We start from the raw sequence: 25,002 nt of genomic DNA, 5'->3' as shown, positions 1-25,002 counted from the left end.
CTGCCCTCCCCTTCCTTTCCTTCACCTCGCGCCTGGGCTGGGGCAGGATCCTGCGAAGAGGGTGGGGAGGCCTGAGTGGATGCAGCCCTGAGCGGGGACTTACCTGCCCTTGCCCCCTGCCCACCTGCCCTTGCCCCCGTCCTTCCTCAGCGGCGGTCCTGGAAGAATGCCGAGGACCGGATCGCTCTAGGCAACAAGCCGCTCCGGCGCTTCAAGCAGGAACCGGAGGACGACCTGCCTGAGGCGCCCCCCAAGACCAGGGAGAGCGACCATTCCCGCTCCAGCTCCCCCACAGCGGGGCCCAGCACCGAGAGCGCGGAGGGTCACGACGAGAAGAAGAAGGTGAAAATGCGCCGGAAACGGCGGCTCCCCAACAAGGAGCTGAGCAAGGAGCTGAGCAAGGAGCTCAATCAGGAGATCCAGAAGACGGAGAGCAGCCTGGCCAATGAGAACCACCAGCCCATTAAGTCGGAGCCCGAGAGTGAGAACGAGGAGCCCAAGCGGCCCGTGGGCCTCTGCGAGCGCCCCCATCGCTTCAGCAAAGGGCTCAACGGCACCCCCCGGGAACTGCGACACCAGCTGGGGCCCGGCCTGCGCAGCCCGCCCCGCGTCATCTCCCGGCCCCCTCCTTCCGTGTCCCCGCCCAAGTGCATGCAGATGGAGCGACACGTGATCCGGCCGCCGCCCATCAGCCCCCCACCCGACTCGCTGCCCCTGGACGATGGGGCGGCCCACGTCATGCACAGGGAGGTGTGGATGGCCGTCTTCAGCTACCTCAGCCACCAAGACCTGTGTGTCTGCATGCGGGTCTGCAGGACCTGGAACCGCTGGTGAGGAGGCAGCGGGCTGGTTGCGTGCCCGGATCTGGGCTAAGGGTTGGCGAGACCAGGGATGGAGTGTGGGTGGAAAGTAGGGTCCCACCTGGAGTCCGTGGTCATGCCCTGCTTCTAAGCCCAGTCCAGCGTAATTATCTTCCTCCAAGAGTTCCAGCAGCTGCCGCAGTCCGGTCAGTCTGGACTTGTCAAAAGAGGTGAAGCCTATTTGATTTCCTGACGTAGCTCCTTGGAAGATGAACTGAAGACCAGGTGGAGCCCTGGCCTGACGTGTTCGCCCGGCTTATTAACAGCAATGGTGCCAGTGACTGACCTTAATCCCAGCTTTGATATTTCCTAGCTTTCTGGCCACGTTATTTACCTTCATCGTGAATGGGTACACAACTCTGCTCAGGCTTGTTTTGAGAAACGGTGTGTAGAGCAGTGGTTCTCAACCTTTTAAAATCCTGATTTCTGAGTCTCAGCCTCCGGAAGTTCTGTTTCTTTCTTACTAATGCTGTGATTCCCGGGTGATTCTAATGTGCAGCCAAGGTTGAGAACCACTGGTGTAAAGGGTGGGCTAAGCCCCCATTAAGTGTTTAATGGAGAACAGGTGCCAGCACCTTCCAGGGAGGGCCTGAGGCAGTCACAGCAGAGGTGCCCAGGTACAGGCAGACGGGACCTAAACAGAAGGGTCCAGAGGGTGGAGATAGGAGCCTGTCCCTGAGCTTGGAAGGTGAGGAGTTGTCACAAGTGAGACCCCAACTCTGACAGCACCCCCTCTTCTGGGTCTGGCCTCCAGGTGCTGTGATAAGCGGTTATGGACCCGCATCGACCTGAACCACTGCAGGTCCATCACGCCCCTGATGCTGAGCGGCATCATCCGGCGACAGCCCGTCTCCCTGGACCTCAGCTGGACCAATATCTCCAAGAAACAGCTGAGCTGGCTCATCAACCGTTTGCCAGGTGAGTGCAGGGCCAGGAACCCCAAATGTGCAGGTGCGGGGGCTGGTGCATCACCTGACCTGCGACCCCTTCTCTGTTCCCCCAGGGCTCCGAGACTTGGTGCTGTCAGGCTGCTCATGGATCGCGGTCTCGGCCCTCTGTACCTCCAGTTGTCCGTTGCTCCGGACCTTGGATGTCCAGTGGGTAGAAGGGCTAAAGGATGCCCAGATGCGGGATCTCCTGTCTCCGCCCACAGATAACAGGCCAGGTGAGGGGCCAGGCTTGGGGGCAAGGCCATGGGGAGGTGGTGTGACCAAGCTGCGCTGTTGGGTCTGATTTTTCATCACAACGGTGTGTAGAGGGTGTGCAAAGCCCCGATTACATGCTTAATGGAGAACAGGTGCCATCTGGTGAGCGTGTCCTCCAGCCTGCTCTGGCCTCTGTCTGTCCCCAGGGGATGCCTGGAGGAATTTGGCTGCTTTGTGCTCAGTTTGCTTCCGGCACCCAGGGCCTCTCACAAATCCCACTGCTTCTCTGTTAGTTTATCCGGCATCGGCGTCAGGCCCCCTGGAGCATCAGGTCAGGGTGGTTGGACAGGGGCTCCTGTGGAGCTCTCCAAGGTCGGGTTTCAGGGGTCATCGCTCCCTGTCAGCAGCTTAAATGAGGAAACCATTTGGCCCAGTACTGCTGGGTGGAGAGTGGGCTTTGTGTTTCTAGGTCTTCTGAACTTTCAAGAATCTGTGTGTAAAATTTGATGTATATTTTTTTTATTGATTTGAGAGAGGAAGGGAGAGGGAGATAGTGATATAAACATCAGTGATGAAAGAGAGTCATTGTTTGGCTGCCTCCTGCATAGGTCGACACTTAACCACTGAAACAAACTGGCCAGCCAATCTTCTGATTTTTAAATATTGGAACTGATTCTGACTTTTGGGGGGAAACACTCAATGACGAACTGAAACCAAGTGTGATGTCTGGCTGGTAGGCCTTTTTGTGTCCTGTCAGGTTGATCGATGCCTCTCCTCCCTGCCCCTCAGGTCAGATGGACAATCGGAGCAAGCTCCGAAACATCGTGGAGCTGCGTCTAGCAGGCCTGGACATCACCGACGCCTCCCTGCGGCTCATCATCCGCCACATGCCCCTGCTCTCCAAGCTCCACCTTAGTTACTGTAACCATGTTACTGACCAGTCCATCAACCTGCTCACTGCAGTGGGCACCACCACCCGGGACTCCTTAACAGAAATCAACTTATCAGGTCAGTCGGGGACACCCATCAGGGACTGACCAGCATCCCGTGGGACAAGCTGGGAATTTCACATTTGTGCACCTGCTATTATTATAGGATCCCAGTATTTGGTGTTAGGACATAGCAGTGATCAAGACAGATACACAGCCCAGTGTAGAGGGGAAACATGCTGCAGAAGTTATTACCGGATTTGTAATAATTGCTACCAGAAATGCTGGTAGCTGTGAGCACATAGAACTGTGGTTCCTGGCCCAAAACAAGCACCAGGGAAGCTTCCCTCAGTGGGCACAGGTTGGCACCTGGCGGGATGAGTGCTGTGGGATGGGTGGGGAGCAGTGGGCAATGAGGCCAGGCCAGGCCCAGTAGGCTTTCACTGGGAGTAAGCAGCTTGCTTTCTGTCATTGTTGTCTTCAATTTCATGCACCCTTCCTTACCCTGCTGCCACAGGGCCTGTGGTTGGAGAGAAGAAACCTCCAGTGCCCTATGGTTCGGCATCTTGTCGCACTTGCTGATGGGGAGGGAGTTTGTTTTTAAGGAACTGGGACATGAGGGACAGTGGCATGATTTTTCTGAAAGAATTCCACATCCTCCATCACTTGTTTTTGCAGCAAGCTTATAAAGAGGGTCAGCCACTTGGTGGGGAGGAATTTGAGAGATTGATCGAAAGGTTAAGGGGTACCCTTGGAACAGGTGAGGTGTTAAAACCCTGCCACCCCGTCACTTTTCCCATCTAACTGCCCGGCCTTCATTTATTAGTGGCACCGCCTGTGATGCAGACAGCATTCCATTGTGCTGGTTCCAAGTTCATGAATTCCTATGGCCTTTATGAGATCGGGTTGTACTTACACTGTCTGAAATGTGCATCCAAGCATCTGGGCACGGCTGTGCGGAGATGTTGTGTTGACCTGAGGGCATTGCTTGAAAGGGGCAACTCTGATTGTTTGAAAGGCGGTCAGTTCTTCGCTGACTCATGTGGTGCTGTCACTTTACTTCCTTACGCCACCTCCTAACCTGCAGGGACGTTGATAAGACAGGTACTGCTGGCCTCCTGTGCATTACCTACAGGGACTTTGATAAGCTAGAGGCAGTGCCGGCCTCCTGTGCTTTACTGCAGGGGCTGGAATATGCTCAAGAGCTCCGTCCAGTTTCTCCATTGCTGAGCGCCTGGGATTTGGGGGCCTGTGTTCAGGCTCCACGTTCCCTCCACCTCACATTGTGTCCTCTTCCCTGCAGACTGCAATAAGGTCACTGACCAATGCCTGTCCTTCTTCAAACGCTGTGGAAATATCTGTCATATTGACCTGAGGTACTGCAAGCAAGTCACCAAGGAAGGCTGTGAGCAGTTCATAGCTGAAATGTCTGTGAGTGTCCAGTTTGGGCAAGTGGAAGAAAAACTCCTGCAAAAACTGAGTTAGTCCAGGACTAGTGTGTAAATACGGGGTGGGTGGGGGAAGGGGCAGCGCCATGGGGAGGGAAAAAGACTTTACAGAAACTAGGGCTTTTCTTTTCAATTTGGAACTTGGAACAACAGACTACGGAGCGATACCATTTTGCAAGTCTTGCCAAGGCAATGCCGTTCCACCACCCATTTTGGGGATGAGTGAGCTGGACATTTGGGTTATTATGAATAGTAACTGCACTGCTTTCTGGACCATTTCTAAGGTGTCCTTTACCAAGAAGACATTCCTGTTGGAGAGGAGGATGAACTTTGGAGAAATTCTCTTGCTGAAGCATGAGCTTAGGAGTTTATCTGGGTTTTTTTGTGGGTTGTTTTTTTTTTTTTTGTGGTGGTGTTTTGTTCTGGACACCTCATTCCTTGCAACTCCGGGGTTTTGGTGTCAACATTAAGTGGACCACACAACACATCTGCCGTCTTGACATATTTTGTTTGGTTTTTGTTACATCTTACATTATGAGGAATTATTTTTGTACAAATTGTTTAAAAGTTATTTATGCAAGGTTTGAATGCATATCAGTGTTTTTATTGTTTTATGATTGCCAACTTTCCTGGTTTCCTTGAGGTAGGAGAAAACTTACCCTGGACTTCATCAACACAAATAATCCATCTATACATGTGCCCAGACCTGGCAGAGCAGGCTGAGACCTTCCGGTTAAAAGCATGTTTACCTGGAAGTGGAGAGCCTGCTTTGGACGTTAAGAAATTACATAAGCATGCTGTGCATATATGTAAAGTATAGTGGAAGTAAGACACTTTGCCAAGGTTCCCCTGTATAGAATTCACCCTTTTCTCAAAAATTTTAAAATTGAACTTCAACCTTTGCACTCAGGAGGGTTTGCTCCAGCATGAGCTCTTGGACTCTACATAGATCTAATTTATATGGTGAGTCAAGTAGAGTAAATGACCCAACGTAGCCTTTCTTTTCCTTTTCTCTCTCCTTTGAAGTGTGAGCAGAGTTCTCGTTTCAGGTTTATAACATGGCTATTTCCCAGTTGTAAAGATATGCATTCATAAGTGCCATTGTTGTTTGGTGGTGTTTTCCTAGACCTTCCCGACTCAGTTTTACCTTTGTTGAATTTGTATAAACAATTGTACAAAAAAAAACCCCACTCTTGGACTTTGAGGGTTTCTGTTCTAGGAGTGGACTAGACATTTGATTAGAAAGTCTAGGGGCACTAATCTCAACACTAGTATATATTGTTTTGAAGCCAAACAAGCTGTAATTTCTTATTCATCTGAGAATTGCTGTAGTCCCTTTGGAGAAGGAGAGAAACATTAATGATAGAGAATCATTGCCTCATGCACACCCCCTACTGGGGATCGAGCCCGAAACCCAGGCATGTGCCGTTGGCGAGACCTCCTATTTCGCACATAGGTCAACGCTCAACCACTGAGGCACACCAGCCGGCTTTCCTCATCTTTAGAGAGAGATCTTACTGTTTATGGCTAATAAAGGTAGTGGGAAAGAACTATGCTACACAATGTCCACTTGGTATTTTTACTGCCAAAGGTGGGGGTGTGTGGAGTCCATTTTCTCAACCTCCCATTAGAGGCAACTCAAGGCTACATCCTGTGCTTTAGTAGCCTTGGGCCAGGGTAGCTGGAGAGGCTTGGTTATGAGGTAACTTCCCCAGGTGGCGGATGCAGAAACTAGTGAGAAGTAATTTTAGATCTAACGGCAGAGCCTTGCAACCTTGTACTCAAATACAGAAAGAAATGCTCTAGTGAATCTGAAAATGGAGAAGATAACCCCACTTCCTGCCTCCATAATCAGTAGCAACATAAAACTTGGGTCTCCTGGGACAAGCCTTTTCTGCTAACGGTAGTTTTCATATTGCTGGCCCCTCCCTTTATCTTTCTGTTTGTCATGGCAAAATGATTGTAGATCCCATCTAGGTTGTGCCTTCTGTTAATTTAAATCCATAGATTCTTTCTGACTTAGATTGGAGACATCTGAAGCTGTTGCACCCCAGAATTTAATTTGGGAGATGCATTTAACAGATTAGTTTAACACTCTATGGTTTGTTTATAAAACATGGCTTACCCTTGCAAGCCTGACGATTCATCATGGAGCCACCCCCATTGGAGGTCAAGTTTTGGTTTTCTTGACAGCCTGAGTTCTCTGAACCCCTGGGTCAGTTCCCCTGATGTCCAGTAGAGGCATCCTCTTCCTGGGGAATTGTTTTAAGGAACATCATGGTTTTCAGGTAAACAGACCTGTGTTAGAGGCCCCTGATTGTCTATAACGTTTCTGGGAGCACCCAGGCTTGCTGAGAGGAGGTTCCAGAGCTGGGAATCCGTAGCTACCATAGGGACATAGAGCCAAGACACAGCATCTCACCAGGCTTGAGGTAGGTTGCCATAGTGGTTTTAACAGGTGATCTCCCTCCCAAGTATATTGAAAAATCTAGCTGAGGTTTTACCCCAGCACCCAGTCTCAGTACAGACCTGTCATTTAAAAAATGAGCTTTAGATAAGGCCAAGCTGAGCTAAATGCTTGCAAACAGCTGCTCTGAGTCCATACAACATTATCTGATGATGTAATGAAAGTAACATAAACCAGAGGTGGTGCTTCCTGTGTGAGATCACAGCTAAGAACTCAGGAAAGAGAGGCTCCATCCCTCCTTCCTCTAGGAAACCTTGTTTACAAAGGAAGACACCGTGACTCCTCTAAAGCATCAAGTGCCATCCTTTTATATTGTGAGGACAGGGACAAGGAGATGTCATTGTATTCTGTTTTGGACTTTCAGAATTTTATCCATATGATTATTATGTATTCAAAAAATTAACTTCAAGAGGCATGGTATGCCAGCTATAAAATGTAGACTTCAGAGAGAAATGTTTGCTTTTTGCCAAACAAGTTAGTACCTTGTAATTCAGTTATTCTAAGTGTCAAGCCTGTTAGGCTAAAAATTTGTTGGTTTCTCACTAAACCAAGGTGACTTTGAAACACCACTTAAAAAGATCCTCCATTAAGTTTTTATCCTTTTGCTAAAACAAGCACTTGAAACTTACATAAACCCAAGAGGAAATCATTAAGTAAGTTGTTTTAAGCTGAGACTATGTGCAAATAAACCTCACTTTTCTAATTTAACCTTAGATAAACCAGCACCTACTGCTCAGCTTCTAAATGTGCTTGCTATTGAGGGCTGGTCTGGATTTGAAGACTTCCCAATTTGTGGGGAGGGCTGAATTTCTGGAGCTCACTGTCTTACAATAAGTAAGGCAAGATAAGTGCTCCTAAAGCTTCAGCAGATGCCGAGTTTTATGGCTTCTGTAGGGAGGCAATGACCTGCTCATGCTGGTTAGTGTGAACCGCAGCCGACACCGACCCTGGGCTCTTCTTATAAAGAAGGGAGCTACAGCTCTAGCCAGTGTGGCTCAGTGGATAGAACATTGGCCTACAGACCAAAAGGTCCCGTGTTTGATTCCGGTCAAGGGCACATACCTTGGTGTGGACACCCATTCACACTATACCCAAGTGAATTAGACACTAACTAGGACAATGTAAAGAAAAGCATTTTTGAAAATCTAATTTTATTCCTAAAGTTCAAATTAGCTAGCAGTAGCACTGAAAATACACTTTCACTATACAAAACAGTGTAAACCAATTACACATTAGTAAAGAATTTAACACACACTTTTCTCTAGTGAAGAAGCTAGATGCAGCCCTTGCTATAAAAAGCTGTACCTGAACAGAAATGGACATGTTATTAGTCTCTAAGGCCCTGGCAGTTTACTATATAGATAAATGTCAGTGTTCTCAATGAAGTTTAAATTCAGAAATAGCAACAATGTGGAAACTTACATTCATCAAATAGTAGCATTTAAAATATCCATGACTAATAAAGTGAACATTCAGAGGTACCACTGCTCAGCATGTACCATGTTGGTCAGTTGTGGACAGTGATCTCATCCAAACAGAAGTTTCAAACATCTGAGTAGTTTAAGCTAAAAACAGAAGAATGGAGAAGAGAAGAGAAATGTCCTCCAAAGGGAGAGTAGCTGATGCCATCAGCAATCTGACTTCAGCAGTTACTGATCACAGACGTGTGATGAAGCCGGGCTAAACCTGGGAAACAGCATGTCCACAGGCTGACAGGCGTATGGCACAGACCAATGTTGCCGTAACTTACTATGAATCTTTGTTCCCAGTTAGTAGTGAAAATAATTTTAAAAAATAACTTCAACTTTTGAACAGTAAGTTTCCAGTCCCTCTGTGCACGGAAATGTCTGGGTTCAAGCTTGGGGGCGAATGTCCTATCGGGAAGAGCGTCTACTTCAGGACTTGAACACGTGCACAGCGCGCACCACATATTGTCGGCAGATGGGACACTCACTCATGCGCTTGCCGCACTTGGTGCAGGTGACCATGTGCCCACACTCGAGCAGGACACAGTCGATGACAGCATCCATGCAGATCCGGCACAGGCTGTCATCTTCCTCTTCCTGCAGCTGCAGCCGCTCACCATCTGAAAGGTAACAGAGAGCTAGAACTGCGCCTGATAGGCTGAGCAGCCACCTGCTGAGTGACCACAATAGGCACAGCATGATCCTGCAGTAAGAAATAATCCCAACTTCTCTGCACTTCCCTCCACTAGAGATGGCAATATTAATGCCTACACCTGGTAGAGTTTTGTGAGAATAAATGAGAAATGCTTAGCTTAGGACCAGGTATAAAGTGCCCAACAAATGTTAGCTATTTAATTCTATGTAATTCCAGGTTTTGGTGAGGATTGCTTCTGTAAATAAAAATGAGGAAACCTAGGTTGTCCTTAATATGGGCCTTGGAGTCAGAAACACTTGGAATTTTCAGCCACCTCCAACTTGGGAAAGTTGCAGTGTCCGGGGCCTCATGTCAGCAGGAAAAAGTTATATTTCCATAGTGAAGTTACGAAGAGTTGTACATCAAGTAGCCTGTAGTTGGAGGAAGCCCCAGACTCCAGCCTTGGAAACATCTCAAAAGCCACCTATGTTTCTGGCCACCCTGGTACTGATGAAATGTAACTGAAAAGGGCTGCGAGCTTTTTCTGGCTCTCTGGTCCAGATTAGGTTTTGAGAAAATCCAGAATCTGAATAAGAAAGGTGCTAAATGAATTCTAAAAGTTCACAGCTTGCCTGCCATGACTGGTATGACTCATTCAGTTGGAGTGTCATCGTATACCAAAAGGCTGCGAGATCAATCCCTGGTCAGGTCACATATGGAAGGCAACCAATCGATGTTCTCTCTCTCCTTCCCTTCTCTAAAATCAATAAGCATATCCTTGGGTGAGGATTAAAAATTTTTTTTTTAAGTTCATAGTCTGAGATTTGGACCTAGAGTTAGAGATATTGAGGCTTCCATTTCTACAAGTCACAGAAAGGATCAATGGGGATCATGAATATGGTTTGGAAGGACAATAATTCAAGGTTGAAAAAGCCAGTAATCCCTGGATTTAAGAGAAATAAACACTGTCACAGAAACAAATTTGACTTGTAACAGAAACAGCCCAGCTTCTAAAGCCTAAGGAAGGATACTGCAGGGGAAATAGGAAAAAAGAAACCTACATGACTTTTGGTTTTCTTCATTCTCTTTGTATAAGCGGTTTACTTTCTCTACCAGCTCCCATTTTTCACAACAGCCAGAGTAGTTGACAAAATTCCGAGCCAGGATTTCCTTCAGCTGGCGCACGCTCATCCCTTCCACATCTTCAAGGCTTGACAGGTCAGACAGTGAAGCTCTCAGTCTCTTCTTGGAGATGCCAGGCGCCTGAAATTATACAGCACTTCTATTCCTACCAATTCAGACCTCCCACAGCAAGGAAAATGACATGCTCTCACCCTACAGTCATGACTGGCCCTAGATATTCTTCCCAGATTACTTGTCAGTCCTTAAAGTATCCTATATCATAAAAAGCTAATATGCAAATTGCCCCCTCAGGAGTTTGACCACTCGCTTTGATGTGTGCTGACCAGCATGGGGCGGTGCAGAATGAAGGAAGGCCCCAATCGGCCCTGATCACCAGCCAAGCCTAGAGACCCTACATGCACCGGGCCTCTAGTTATATATTGTGCTACATTCAAACCTAAAGAAATATCCTCTGCTAATCAGCAAAAGTGTACATGGGCCTTTTCCTGCCTGCCAGGTTGACATGTCAGGAAACCAAATTTTATAGGAGATTTCACCTGTTGCTCCAAGTTGTCATCTTCATCGTCATCATCATCATCATCGTCGTCATCATCATCTGTGTTTGCTGATGCTGTTTCACTTTGTACCTATATGCATAATGGATATGGTTATGTCAGAAATCACCTTTCCCTAACAGTATCAACCCATCTTTATCACTGGAGTAAACCTTTGCACAGACCTTCCCCAAGAATGCACCCAACAATGGGCATATTCCATGACTTCTTTGGATCCTGAATGCTGCTGCCCCTTCCAAAGAGTTGGGCCCTACATGATTTGGTCAACTTCACTTCTGTAAAATTATCTCAAAAGCCAAATTCCTGGGTATATGTGAATTTATAAAACCTAACTAGAACCCTGAGGATGGTCCCATCATGGGACCATAGTCCAAAGCCATAAGATGATGGAATTTCACTGAGTCATTATCAAAGGACCTGCCTACATATAGCTAGTTTCAGCCTCTAAGATATAGATAGAAACTAAAGTTCTAAGATCAGTGCAAGTGTTAGGGGATATGATTGAAAGATCTCGATAGTAATTCCAAAGAATGGTTTCTGGACTTCTTCACTGATGGCTATTGCTAGTTCTAGTTTTTAGAAATTCCTCAACAGTCAGAGGCACTCTTTAGGAAGGACAGAAATCCATTTGATTTATATACCCTTTTTCATACCTTTCTCTGACTTTTTCTTGACCATGGCTCTACGACAGTCAAGGTTAGTTCTCAGTTTCAAATATTACACCTCACTGGTACACAGGCATCAAATGGCAGCATCTGCAGACCTCAGCAGTATTCTGCACTGGTACTTCTTTGAAATTAACAAATAACCACATTCGTTCACTAATTCAGTGGTTCTTTCCCATGATCCAAATTAGGACACTTTTACTGCAGCAAGACAACTGGGCATTAGGTTAACTTACACTACTGTTTCCATGGTCACTGGCATAGTCTTGCAAATGTTTATATTTGACGTTTCAGTCATTTCACCATATAATATAGGGAAACTGAGGTAACTAAGGTCAAGAAACTGATGAGTTATTTAGAACCCTTCAAACAGCTGACTTTGAGGCCACCGAGCACCTAAGCTTGGAAACTCACATCAGGAGGCTTGTAAGTGCAAAGTTCAGCAGTGTGTGGAACCTCTCTCCCACAAGGAGGCATCAACCCCTAAAGACCCCACCAAGAGTAGACATGCCAGACCCTTAGGGTAATTACCAATCATACCTGTGCCAAGGCTCCAGATCCTAAGGTCCGGTCTCTACCCATTAGTTCTCCCTGAAATGAAGACATGGTAGCAGAGGGGGCTGTATAGTTTGAAAAAAATGAACGTGTAAAAAAACTAGAATTCTGGGACCTTGAGGAATTCAGACTGCTGGTGTCCAGGTCGTCCTCAGAGCCCAGCCCATGGTGGCACAGCACTAAATCTACCAAGTCTTCTTTCTCTCGACAGGTATCAATGGGTATGTTTCTAAGAATGAGATATTGCCGCAGATCCTTCACTTTCAGTCGCATTAACTGAGGGCGCTGAAAGGCCGTCTCTTGTAATAAGTGACAGGTGGAACATCTACGAAGATTTTCTTGTAAGACTGAGCAAACGGAGCAAAAATCCTTCTTGCAGTCACAACATATGTGCTGAAGAAACAAATAGAAAAGAAGCATTTAATGATAGCCAGCTATGAGCCGTTATGAAAGTACTAGTTTTCTTTCTTTTTTACCTTCTTTTAACATTTAATTCTAGTTCTTATGAAGTGCTCTGTGGCACCAGACTATTCTCACAGGTGTTTTTATGTTCCAAAAGCCATGAAAATAAATAACAGTCACTGCCAAGGCAGTTTGGATTCACAGAAGTTCAAATACAGCCCTTTAAAAAAAAACCATACACTCTTGTGTTAATGAATTAAAACCTTTCCACCCCTTGGGGCAAACATGTAATTAGCAGAGCAGAGCTGTCTGGAACCACATGGAGCAGAAAGCACAACCACAAACTTTTTTTATGTGAACAATTTCCGCTTAAAGAGAAGCATGGGAGGGGAATGCATATAATACAAGGAAAGAGAAAGGCAACTGATCTCTCAAGATCAATCCAAGTGAACAGAGGACCCCACTAATGCAGTAATCCTTACCCTACACAGCCTTAATCACAGTCAAAGCCATTCCACTAGCAAAACTTAAAGAAGACACTAAGATGTGGTCATTTCCGCTTGGTACATTGTCCCCAGAAGCTAATACCTTGTTCCTTAAGTATTTTAGTGTATGGGACAATGCTCCAACCAGCCGAGCCACAAGGTCAGGGATGTTCCTTAAGTATTTTATTTTATTTATTTATTTTTTAATATCTTTTATTGATTTTTTACAGAGAGGAAGGGAGAGAGATAGAGAGTTAGAAACATCGATGAGAGAGAAACATCGATCAGCTGCTTCCTGCACATCTCCTACTGGGGATGTGCCTGCAACCAAGGTACATGCCCTTGACTGGAATCGAACCTGGGACCTTTCAGTCCGCAGGCCGACGCTCTATCCACTGAGCCAAACCGGTTTCGGCTCCTTAAGTATTTTAAAGGACTGAATTGACAATCAAAGATTGTGAGAACTATTGCATGATGGTTCTCAGAACAACTTTAACCCAAGTGTTTTAGGTTGAATAGTAGTTACCTTAATACATTTATTTCTTCACTTGAGTTAAAAATATGGTTAGGAATATATTTTTTGAAACTTGAGATCAGAGTATATACAATAAGTCATCTCTGAACAAAACTGTACACTAATTAAATCTCTTGCTTTAGAACATAAGCATCATTAGGAAGAATCAAGGTGTACAAACAGGTCAAAGTTCAGGAGCAACATGACAAGTAACAATGTCTAGTCAGAAAACTTGAACAGTAATTTAGTCCCTCCAACTGAGTACTTTCCTAAATGGGAACTGATTAATAGGACTAACTTTTTGGTATTTTTTAAAAAAAGAAATGAAGATTCATTAATATTCAAAATTACATACAATCAAGAATTCTGATGTCTTTTGTATATAACATTTCATCTAACTCACCTTCTTTCTGAAGACTGAAAATGAAAGTCCACAGGCTTTGCAAACTATATTAGGACCTTCTGTAGGTGCTGGTGGGTAAGTAGTGGAAAAATCAGAGTTTGGTGTAAATCTGAATGGACCGGTACTTCCGGCGAATCCTGCCTGCTGGCCCCTGACAGCTCCGGTTCCCATGACTTCATTCAGCAGTCCACAGCATGAAGCCCACATAGATGTGGCACCCGCCTGGAAAGGAATATAAGAAGGAACCAGATTAAAGCTAAGTGGAACCTGGGCTCTCTGAATGCCATTCTGGAGAGGTATGTTTGCCCTAAATAACTTTGAGATTATTCTTTAAAATTTTTTATTCTTACTGATTTCAGAGAGGAAGGGAGAGGAAGAGAGATAGAAACATCAATGATGAGAGAATCATTGATCGGCTGCCTCCCGCACACCCCTACTGGGGATCAAGCCTGAAACCCAGCATGTGCCCTGGACCAGAATCGAACCCGGGACCCTTCAGTTTGTAGGCCAACACTCTATCCATTGAGCCAAACCAGCTAGAGCTGAGATTATTCTTTAAAGCAGAGGTCCTCAAACTACGGCCCGCGGGCCACATGCAAATACAAATATTGTATTTGTTCCCGTTTTTTTTTTTACTTCAAAATAAGATATGTGCAGTGTGCACAGGAATTGGTTCATAGTTTTTTTTTAAACTATAGTCTGGCCCTCCAGTGGTCTGAGGGACAGTGAACTGGCCCCCTGTTTAAAAAGTTTGATGACCCCTGCTTTAAAGTGTCAAAATTTTAAGCTATTTGGAAAGATAACTTTCTGGTATTTGCAAAGAATATTTCCCATTGGGGATACTCATAAAAACTACCTATTTTTTCTATGTGCTGAGGCAGATTTTCCCAGCTATCATTTAGCAGAAAGAATATAAATTCAAATTACTTAATTCCATTAAACTTCTGTTCTCATTTATAACTGGGCATAATAAACCATGGCATAAATTTTTTTATTTTTAAAAAAATGACTGGGAAAACATCAAAATGCCAACTGAAGCTCTTTGAAGTTTTTAATGTATCTTTGTATAATTTATTTTTTTGAGTTTTTCTCTACTTCCCAAAATCTTTAAAAAGAATATATTAATTTGACATTAAGGAAAATATTTTTTAAAAGCAGTTATTCTACTTTTTGTTGTTGTTAATCCTCACCCGAGGATAATTTTTTCAATTGTTTTTAGTGAGAGAGTGTAAGAAGAGAAGGGGTACAGAAACATCGATGTGAGAGAGACACATCTATTGGTTGCCTACGCACCCCTGACCCGGGCCTGGGATTGAACCTGCAACCCAGGTACATGCCTTAGATCAGGAATCCAACTGGAGATCCTTCAGTCCAAGGGCCAACACTAACCACTGAGCAAACCAGTAAGGGCTATTCTACCTTTCAAAGTGAAAATACTGAACACAAAATGTATGGGCTATCTGCCACTCCACTAAGTGGCCTGAAAAGTAATGTACTGCCCTTTTATATCTTTTTTCTTTCATCTCTTCCCTTTCCGTGAACCACAAACTGCTATCACTATACCCACCTAACAATCTGTCTCCTTTTTTACTGCAGACTCAGAAACCCAATAACCAAGCTTGTTAGAAATATATATACTTTTTTTTTTTCAGTGAGAGCTCAAGGTATTTTCCCATGTTTAAAGTAGAAAAGCTATGATGTTTGGAGCCAATGTTTGTCCCTTGACCTAATTTTAAAGCATATTGTAGACTCTGAATAAATGATAGGTAATAGAAGTCCGGTTAGAAGAGATCTTAAGTCCAGTTAGGTGAGATCTTATGTATTAAAATGGCAGCACATGAACTGGCATAGTTCATTTATTTATCTAATTTGTTCAAACATTTACTGTTTGTCCAAGTTCTTCAAAAACTTTTTAAAAACAATTTTAAAAGGCTATTTGGGATGCTATAGAAGAATCATATTATTCTTGCTACTACCCAGGAATAATATGTTATATTAAATATAGGGAAAGGAGAAGGTAAAGTAATAAGAAACCACAATACAAGATTCAAACAGTCTTAAGTATCAGGGTCATTGACTTAAGTATTATATAGCTTCACACCCTGTAATTCTCAAGAAATAGTGATGCCTTTAAAAGTCCGGTTAAATTATAGTTAATAGTTCATACCTTTAAATATATACTTTAGAATCATAGTTTGTTTAAACATAAAAGGATGAAAATCCAGATTTACTCATTTAAAGTGAATATTCTTTTTTTAAAAATTGATTTTAGAGAGAGGAGGGGAAAAAGAAAAATCCATGTGCGAGAGAAACATCAATCAGGCCACCTCCCACACTTGCTCTAATCAGGGATAGAACCCTAATAAGTGCCCTGATTGGGAATCGAAACCGCCACCCTCAGGTATACAGGACAACACTCCAAACAACATAGCCACACCAACCAGCGCTAAAGTGAGTATTCTTTTACCAGAGGATTCCATCTACAGTGCTTTAAAAGGTAAGCTCTTAAAACAAGTAAAATGCTGTTTTAAAAATTTTAATTTGTACATAACATTTTGGGGAAGTTATACATAATTCAACTGTAGACTATACCACCGGAATAAACTTTTCTTCATTCCAGAAGTTTAAAGAAGTAAAGTTTTTGAGAAGCTTCAGCTTCCTGCTGACCTAACTACTAAACAATTAAATAGCTATATTAGCTTTTATCCCTGTTTTGATTTCTGGGAGATGTTGTCTTCCCAACTCCAGCAAATGTTCCTTGTGGACAGAACTTTTTTCCACTGCATCTATAGTTCTGCCATCATGACTCTGATAAATAACTGTGTAAAAGGTTCCTTTATATTACCTCTTGAACGGCAATGTAACATTATTTAAAATTTTCATGCTACCCAGAAAGTTCAAATTGTTTCAATGAGAAAAAATAATAAAGGTAAAAAATGACTTTGACCTAGCAGGTTAAAAATCTCAAATCCAAATCATACTCCCTTTTAAAAACAGCACTGCCACACATTGTGTTCTTTCAGAAATCAGTTGTATAAGTTACAGAACACGAATTTCCAAACCATGATCATTAAAATTCTAGGCTGAAAATGTTCACAGCTCTGGTGAAGAGAATAGAAGAGTTTACTTCAGGAAAACAGGTAGACATCAATATTGGAGGGTAACAATTTTGTCCCAATCCTCATGTTTCTATAAAGGGGATGGAATTTCCTCCTTCATTCACCAGAAGGGAAGATAATGAAAAGATCACTTCATCTTCTTTTGGTTACGTCATCATAAAATAAAAATTAAAAAACACAGACAGGCAAAAATATGTTGCTACAACTCAACCAAAAACCAGAGCAGAGGGAAAGAGGAAACACTGAAAAATCTAGGTTTTGGCCTCATTAGATCTGTGAACTCAAAATTGGACAAAATCTCCCAATAAGAGAATAATCTCCCAATAATACTCTTAGCACATCCTGAGGGTAAATTTGCCTATGTATACTGTTAGCTTCTGACAGTAGTGTTTGCAACACTCTAGCCTTCTTGAAAGGTCTGAAATTTGGCCGAAACTGGTTTGGCTCAGTGGATAGAGCGTCGGCCTGCGGACTAAAAGGTCCCAGGTTCAATTCCGGTCAAGGGCATGTACCTGGGTTGCGGGTACATCCCCACTGGGAGATGTGCAGGAGGCGGCTGATCAATGTTTCTCTCTCATCGATGTTTCTGACTATCTCTCTCCCTTCCTTTCTGTGAAAAATCAATAAAATCTATTAAAAAAAAAGAAAAAAGAAAGGTCTGAAATTTGAAACATGGAAGCCTCAGTCACTAGTTTGTTGTTTGTTTTTAATCCTGACCAGAAGATATATTTATGGATTTTTTAGAGAGAGAAGTAGGGAGAGAGAAAGAAACATTGATCAGTTGCCTCCCGTATGTACTCCAACTGGGGATCAAACGTGCAACTGGGGATCAAATGTGCCCTGACCAGGAATGAAACCCATAAACAAGAGCCACCCGGCTGGGACAGCTCAGTCACTAGTTTTATTTGAAGTACCTTTCCCCAGTTACCGTATCTGGTAGGATAATAGCCAAAAAGCTTCCCCTTTTGCACCCTTCCTTCAAAAGCTTTAGAGACCCAAGTTCTAGTCTGTCTTCCCTATCCTCTAAGATCTTCCTCCTTCATTCCCTTATTTTTTTAAATTCACTCTCTGCTCATCTTTTATTAGCAAGCTTGAAGCTTTTCCCAAACTACTATATTTCCTCGTAGATTTTCTGAGCAAACCCTATTTCCAGACAGTACACAAGACACAGACCTTTGGCTTTTGAATTTTTAGTAAATTCACTGAGTTATTGCTCTGCCTCAATTCCAAAGAGGTATATTGCTGAAGTAAGGGTCACCATCCACCTTTTATTTGCTTTTAAACAAAAACAAAACAAACAATAACTATTACCCTTCCATGAATGAAGCCAAAGTCTGGATCTCTGAAAACTAAAGCTATGATCTGGGCTTATGTGACTAAAAATTATAAATCCTATTTGGGACCAGGGTTAAGAGCAAGACTCTATAGGCTAAACTACATGAATCCAAGAGGTTAGGAAGAATAATCTGTAAAGTTGGCAATATTTCCTCCCTTGATCAAGAATGTAGTTCAAAACAAGAGGGAAAAACCAGGCACATCTTCCTATGCTTGGCACGAAACTTCTAGCTCAAGGAATTTAGCTATTTGCAGTTTATTTGCTAGTCATCAGTTTATTTGCTACTGAGAACAAATGGCTTTTCTTTGATAATCCCTTTCCTACACAACCCCTTCAGCCAAAATTGTTCCTAAATAGATTATTCTTGGGACCATGGCCTTTCTTATATCAGTTAAGAACCAGGTATCATATTAAAAAACTTACATGGGCCTAGTAAGAGATTAAATTCCACAGCCTCCTATCTGGACTGCCAGACACCTAGATCTCCTCATGCTATTCAGACACCCAATGCCAGTTTTGGTGTGTGTTTTTTCCCCCAAACCATTGCTCCAATATTTAAAAAAATATATATTTTTATTGCTTTCAGAGAGGAAGGGAGAGGGAGAAAGAGACAGAAACATCAATGATGAGAGTCATTGATCGGCTGCCTCCTGCACGCCCCCCACCAGGGACCTAGCCCACAACCTGGGCATGTGCCCTGACCAGAATAGAACCTGGGACCTTTCAATCCTCAGGTTGATGCTCTATCCACTAAGCCAAACCAGCCAGGGCTGCTCCAAGATTTTTGAGGGCCAATAACACTACCTTTTTTTTTTCACTCCTAATTTGGAACTAATTAAAAAATAAGACAAATAGAAATGTAAATGTTTGCTTCATTACTAACTAGAGGCCCGATGCACAAAATTTGTGCAAGGGGCTCGGCCCTCACAGCCGCTATGGCTTGCCTCAGCCTGGGCTTTGTCTGGAAAGTCATCCGGAAGGACATCCAGGTCATTTGGCTGTCGGGTTTAATTAGCATATTATGCTTTTATTATTATAGAAGATAACACCAATTGGAAAACATGACTTTAGCTCTGCAGCCAAATGGTCTTGATAATAGGACATCCCAGCTGACCAACAGCAGCTTACCATCTAGTTGACCATATTGCTATCCCCCCATAGGAAGACATCAGACAAGTCCCAGAGAGGACTGAGCTAGAGCATGTGTAGTTCATTTGCTAAAACTCACCAGCCTAAAAGTTGCTTTTTCCCCTCTGGTAATAGAAAGGCTGAAAGTGTTCCTCCTATATTGTTCCTTCCTTAAGAATGAATTCGAAATTTCCTCCCCTCAGTAGGAGTATATAGGGGGGGAGCGGTGCATTAGAGGGGGACTGACAGATCCCAGGACTGTCACACTTTTTTCCACAACAATAGACTACTGATTTTATAAGCACTCTCTCATATTTCTCAGTCAGATTCACACAATATAAGCTCATTCTGAATCATCATTTCAGTCAACAAAGCAAGAGCAGCAGCCTATCCTTCTTTCCAACAGAGTGCCAGTTTTCAAATGGCCTCAAGGTTCAGCAGTCTTTGATTGTGTGTATAATCTAATATGCTTTTAGAATCCCTATGGTGGGGAAATACTTCCAAAATTTAAAGAATTAACAAAAACTTTATTACAAATTTTGAAACCTAAACTACATTAGAATATGATGCCTTTTAATGATTCTACCAAATGTAATGGTAACCAGACAAACTAAAATAAAGAATAAGAAAAGTTGCCCTGATTTCAGGGATCAGTTTTACAATGAGTTACAGAAGAATGGTTAGAGCAGCGGTTCTCAACCTGTGGATCGCGACCCCTTTGGTGGTCGAAAGACCCTTTCACAGGGGTTGCCTAAGACCATCCTGCATATCAGATATTTACATTACGATTCATAACAGTAGCAACATTACAGTTATGAAGTAGCAACGAAAATAATTTTATGGTTGTGTCACAACATGAGGAACTGTATTTAAAGGGCAAGAAGGTTGAGAACCACTGGGTTAGAGTATTGTCCCAATATGCCAAGGTTGCGGGTTCTTTCCATGGTCAGGCACAAACAAGAATCAAACAACCAATGAATGCATAAATAAGTGGAGCAACAAGTCGATGTTTTCTTTCTCTCACACTCTTAAAAAAATAAAAATATATTTCCATGAAGATCAAATGACAGCCAAATACAGAGTCAATGGATATGAAAACAGCAAAAAACTAAATAATTATGTGGTAGGCAGTTAGATAGATATGAGCAGAGCAAGGACGATGAGCCAGGTATAAGTCACCAGGGGCGGTAAGCCCTGGGTGTTTAACTATGTGCAAAACTGGAAAAACAAGAACCTCACTGCCCCAGGGTAACCTTTCTTCCTCTAGCCTATCACTATGGTTTGGACATGGTTTGGACCCCTGACCTTTCATATCGTTGGTCATGCGGCTTGCATCGTCCTGACCTTTCCTCTCCTGGCATGTCCATAGTCATGCAGACCCTTCAGGAGGAGGAAAAAGGAGACAGAGTGGCCTCTAATACAGGCCCTTACGCATTAACCCGCATTAACCGCATTAACCCATAGGGATAAGATCCAGGCCTCAGCTGTTTTAGCTCCAGGCTCAGAAAAGCTGCAAAACCTGACAAGCAATGCCAGGGCTAGCATCAGGACCAGCTGCACTGATGAATGACCCCCTACCCTGGCACCTACCAATCAGTGAAGACCACGACTCTAAAAGGACATACCTGACCTCCTCCAAGATCCCTGCCTCTGGAAAGGGACCTCCTTCCCTCTTTCTCTAGAACACACCCCCCTTTCTCCCCACCCGCTTCCCCAGGCATATTTTCCTTTCCAAGGCCCTTCTTTTGCCTCTTCAACTTGTTTCCTGAGCCCATTTCTTCTACAGCTGACTTCTACTTGTGACTTTGTAAATAAACTTTCTTAGCCAGAACTCAAGTACTGAGGTTGCTAAACCAAGGTCCAGTCTGTTTCTACTGTTCTAACACCTAGTTCCCTTTTGCAAAAATTATGGTCTAAATCGTTTGCCTTTGATTAAACTAGATAAGCAGCAGTAATCATAATGCCACTTCCTAAAAGCTGCTTGCCACAACTCTAAATTAAATATGGTAATATTTTACAGATATTTTAAGGATAACTTAAAAGTTTCAAATTCAAGAACATTTTCTTGGATGTTGTAGGAAGCTACAAAGACCAGGCAGGGATTCAGTTTTTCCATCAGTGAAAGTTTCCTCAGAGAATTCAACCACTGTAGCCTTTGTTTTAAAACTCCAAACAACCTTCAATTTGCTAAAATTCAATGTCCTGTGTTTAAACTATATGAAAAGATATTTCAAATCTTGAAACCAGTAAATATAAAACAATGTTTTGCAGTTTGAATTTCAGTTGGGTTAAACTTTCCAGTAGAACTAGAGCAAAGCAGAAGAAACAGTTGAGATAATAAGCAAAAATACTGATCCTATTTAGAGCCACTTGAGAAAAATGTGCTCCTTAAAATGTGAAAGGATTTCTTACTGAAACTGCTGCCTCAACTGAAAAACAATATGCAAGGAACTCTACTACATTTTTGACCAAACATCAGACCAGACCATATACCACCAAGGAGGAAAATCTACCTACATCCTGAATTCTTTCTTCATTCCATTTGGACATTAAGCAGGTTGCAAAAACAGATACTAATCTTAAAAATGTAATACTTTTAGGTAAGACATTTGGTCACATCAATAGAGTTTTACAATAATGTGTGCTGGAGACCATACCTTCCTCATGTTTGGGTTTTGTTTTCTTTTTCTAAAACAGTGTACTTGATCCTTAGCACCACTCCCCCACCTTTCAAAGAAAAAAAAGGAAAGAAAATTATAGTCAACATATTACTTTCTCCTTGATATCTCATTTTGAGCATGGAAGAATTAATGTGATTAGTACAATTAAGGAAAGCTGAGATCAATATAAATATAGAAAATCATGAAGGAGGATTAAATCAAATTAACATAGGACACCGATTTTGTTTTTGTTTTAAATCCCTATGAGTTAATTACATGCTACTCTAAGGTTAAATAGTTACTTGAGTCTTGAGAGGTAAAACTTATTTCAAAACAAACAAATTAAAGGAAGAAAGTAAATACCCATTCCACACATACACTAAAACCAGTTGCTCCTGGGTTTGAGTGAAGATGTACTTTATCTGATTGCTTTGCTTTCAAAATAATTTTAATTCCACTGGAAGTGCTTGCTTAAGTGAATGTTCAAATGTTAGAATTCCTGACATAAGGAATTACTGACCCTGCCTAGAAATCCCCACAATTAAACAATTTCAATGTAAAACAAAATTAAATAAATCAAATCCTAAATTTTGTGAATCCAGTTTTCACAAAAACATAAATGAAATGCAGTATCTTCATCATTGTCATCTTGTTCAAATTGAAGTCCATTTAGATCTGCTTCATGAAAATAAATTTTTTCTACATCTTCAACCGCCACCAAACTTTGTTTCTAAAATTTCAACTCAGAAAGCTGTATCTCCCACCTAAATTAAAAAACACTTCTGTTTTTAAAGAACTTGCTTTAAAAATTCAACACTGGCCGAAGCCGGTTTGGCTCAGTGGATAGAGCGTCGGCCTGCGGACTCAAGGGTCCCAGGTTCGATTCCGGTCGGGGGCATGTGCCTTCGTCGTGGGCACGTCCCCAGTGGGAGATGTGCAGGAGGCAGCTGATCGATGTTTCTAACTCTCTATCTCTCTCCCTTCCTCTCTGTAAAAAATCAACAGAATATATTAAAAGAAAAAAATTCAACACTGGACCGTCCTAATTCCTTCTACATCTACTTCCTTGATGGGCCACACATTTAATACTAATAAAGATACTGATGTTCTTTGAGGCATTCTACCCACAGGTCCCTCTGTTGTTTTTGGAAGATGATGGTTTTCAAGAAAGCAAGCTAGTTTTAGACATTTTAATAAGTATTCTAAGTTGAAATATTTCATCACTGAAGCTTGGAAGTAAAAAATAAGCTCCTCCTAAGATAGCCTCATACTTGAACACACAGTTCAAAAGTTACCTATTGCAAAATTCTTCCTTGCTTCCTGCGGCCAGAAATAACCTTCCTTGCTCTTGGGGGTTTCACTCCCCCCCCTCTCCCCACCCCCCCAATTCTCATAATGTAGTTACTTGGAATGTCTCTCTTGACTGGCAAACTTCTAAAGGGTGGGATTGTGTTTTGAATTACTTCTGCTAACAACATCTCCGTCCTGACACACAGGACATGTTTGATAAAATGTATGTTGAATTTCTCTAGCTACCTGACACTCCCTTTATCAGTCTTCCACAGTCAATCTCGGAGACTTTGTGTAGGTCCAGTCCTAAGCCGGCCGCTCTCGCTCTGTTAGCTTTCTTACCGCACCGAGCACACCTCTTCACTGAGATGAACGAAATCGGCTTGTGTCTCAAAGGGTAGCATCACCTTATGACTCACCCCGCTGGGTTGGAGTCGGGCAAATGAATCAATACCTGAACGGATTGTTGTACACGGAGCTCTTGAAAATTCCCAGCTCCCCAAAGTAGGCCGGAACCTGCCCCCTTCCCTTCCACTCCTCACTCGGCGACGCTCCCACGCTCTCACACCCACCTTGAAGAACTCAAGCTGTCAAATTACTTGCTGCGTAACCTACTGGCGATGCAGACACATCCAGTTTGCTAGCGCTTTAGGTCGCGGCCCCCAATGTTAAACCTACGGGGGGGAAAAATAAAAATCCTTCGGGGTGGGATCCCCGGCCCGAGACAAGTCTAACCTATTAGCCTGGTCCCAGCCTCACGGCTCCCCGCATCATCACTCCTTTTCTCTTCATCCTGCAGTTGTGGTCCTGCGACAGTCCCGTGGTGGTCCCGGCAGTTGGGTTAGTTCAAGGACTCGGGGCGGGCAAGGGCACGCAGTGGGCAAAGCCGCGAGGGCTGAGGCGAACACCAGTGGGTCTGTCTCAGGCCCCCGAGGACGCGGACCGGGCCCGGCGCAGCACGAAGCCCTGAGGCGTGAGCGCAGGGGGCGCCCGGCCTCTCCCCGCTCCTCGGGCTTGCGGCCCGGAGGCGCCGTGGGAGTTGGGGAGATTGGGGAACCCAGGGTATCTATCTGTCGTGGATCGGTCAGGGACCCGGACGCCGGGCGGCCAGGTCGCCCCTCAGCGGAGGTCTCTGGAGAGGTGCCGCCGAGGAGAAAAGAAAGCAATTAGGGCGCTCTGGCCGGAGAGGAGAGACGAGGAGGGGCTGCCCTGAGCCACCGGTCCCTCACCTTCATGGCCGCGACCGCCGCGTCTCGGTCGGCTCCCGCCGCAAACTCAACAGCATCACAGCTCCTCGCAGAGACGAGCTCCTTCCTTCTGGACCGCGATTACGGCGCCTCCTGAGGCGACCAAGCGTCCGGACGTAAGGGGCGTGGTCACGCCCGCCGCGCGCCCCCGGGAAAGAGCGCCGAGCGGCGGCCAAGTTGACCAATCCAAAGCCGACACTCGGGGGGCCGGTCACCAGAGCCAATCAAGTAGTGGAAGTGGGGCGGGGCCTCGGCGCAGCTGGGTGGGCGGAGGAAGACTCCATCCGGGCTGGAGCGGCTCAGGGCGGATCTGGGCGTGGCGGGAGGCTCTCTCCCGGTGGTTTTCGGTCCCTGAGGAGCCTGTGCGGCTGAGACTTGGCTCTAGGTCAAGCTCCCCAGGGCGGGAAGAGGCGTGATGCGTTTGAAAACGCCGGTAGGTTTGCAGGCTTTTGTTTTAACCGTCAGAGCAGGGCCCTCAGATTTCCGCTCGAGACTTCCGAGCCCCTCACACTCGGTAATGACCTCGGGTCTCCTCACCAGAGGGTCCGGGGG

General features: G+C 44.1%; 2 protein-coding genes across 6 annotated transcripts in view; one reads left to right on the top strand and one right to left on the bottom strand.

Moving 5' to 3' along the window:
• KDM2B (lysine demethylase 2B) overlaps nt 1–4,966 on the top strand; it is a gene marked incomplete at its 5' end in the record, with an annotated part of 90,589 nt that extends 85,623 nt beyond the window's left edge. For all 3 annotated transcript variants that reach the window (XM_081114126.1, XM_081114127.1, XM_081114125.1), the window contains 5 exons: nt 151–830; nt 1,615–1,778; nt 1,864–2,025; nt 2,795–3,013; nt 4,238–4,966. In XM_081114126.1, coding sequence (XP_080970252.1) covers nt 151–830; nt 1,615–1,778; nt 1,864–2,025; nt 2,795–3,013; nt 4,238–4,419 — 1,407 coding nt within the window. In that variant the 3' untranslated portion in view covers nt 4,420–4,966. The remainder of the gene's footprint in view (nt 1–150; nt 831–1,614; nt 1,779–1,863; nt 2,026–2,794; nt 3,014–4,237) is intronic.
• A 3,015-nt stretch (nt 4,967–7,981) lies between these two features.
• RNF34 (ring finger protein 34) lies at nt 7,982–24,550 on the bottom strand. Of its 3 annotated transcripts, XM_081114123.1 has the most exons (8): nt 24,433–24,550; nt 23,776–23,877; nt 21,911–21,980; nt 13,671–13,892; nt 11,852–12,259; nt 10,629–10,718; nt 10,011–10,212; nt 7,982–8,935 (listed from the first exon to the last, which is right to left on the bottom strand). In XM_081114123.1, the coding sequence occupies exons 3-8, from the start codon at nt 21,917–21,919 to the stop codon at nt 8,745–8,747; spliced, it is 1,122 nt and encodes a 373-aa protein (XP_080970249.1). In that variant the 5' UTR covers nt 21,920–21,980; nt 23,776–23,877; nt 24,433–24,550; the 3' UTR covers nt 7,982–8,744. The 3 variants fall into 3 exon arrangements, with proteins under 3 accessions (XP_080970249.1, XP_080970248.1, XP_080970250.1); XM_081114122.1 differs by lacking the exon at nt 23,776–23,877 and having other exon boundaries at nt 24,433–24,545; XM_081114124.1 differs by lacking the exons at nt 21,911–21,980; nt 23,776–23,877.
• Nucleotides 24,551–25,002: the final 452 nt, after the last annotated feature.

Source organism: Myotis nattereri, assembly GCF_964212035.1.
Source record: "Myotis nattereri genome assembly, chromosome: 19".
Classification (NCBI taxonomy): Eukaryota; Metazoa; Chordata; class Mammalia; order Chiroptera; family Vespertilionidae; genus Myotis; species Myotis nattereri.
Note: the sequence above shows the minus strand (reverse complement) of the source record. Positions and strands in the feature narration are given on the sequence as shown.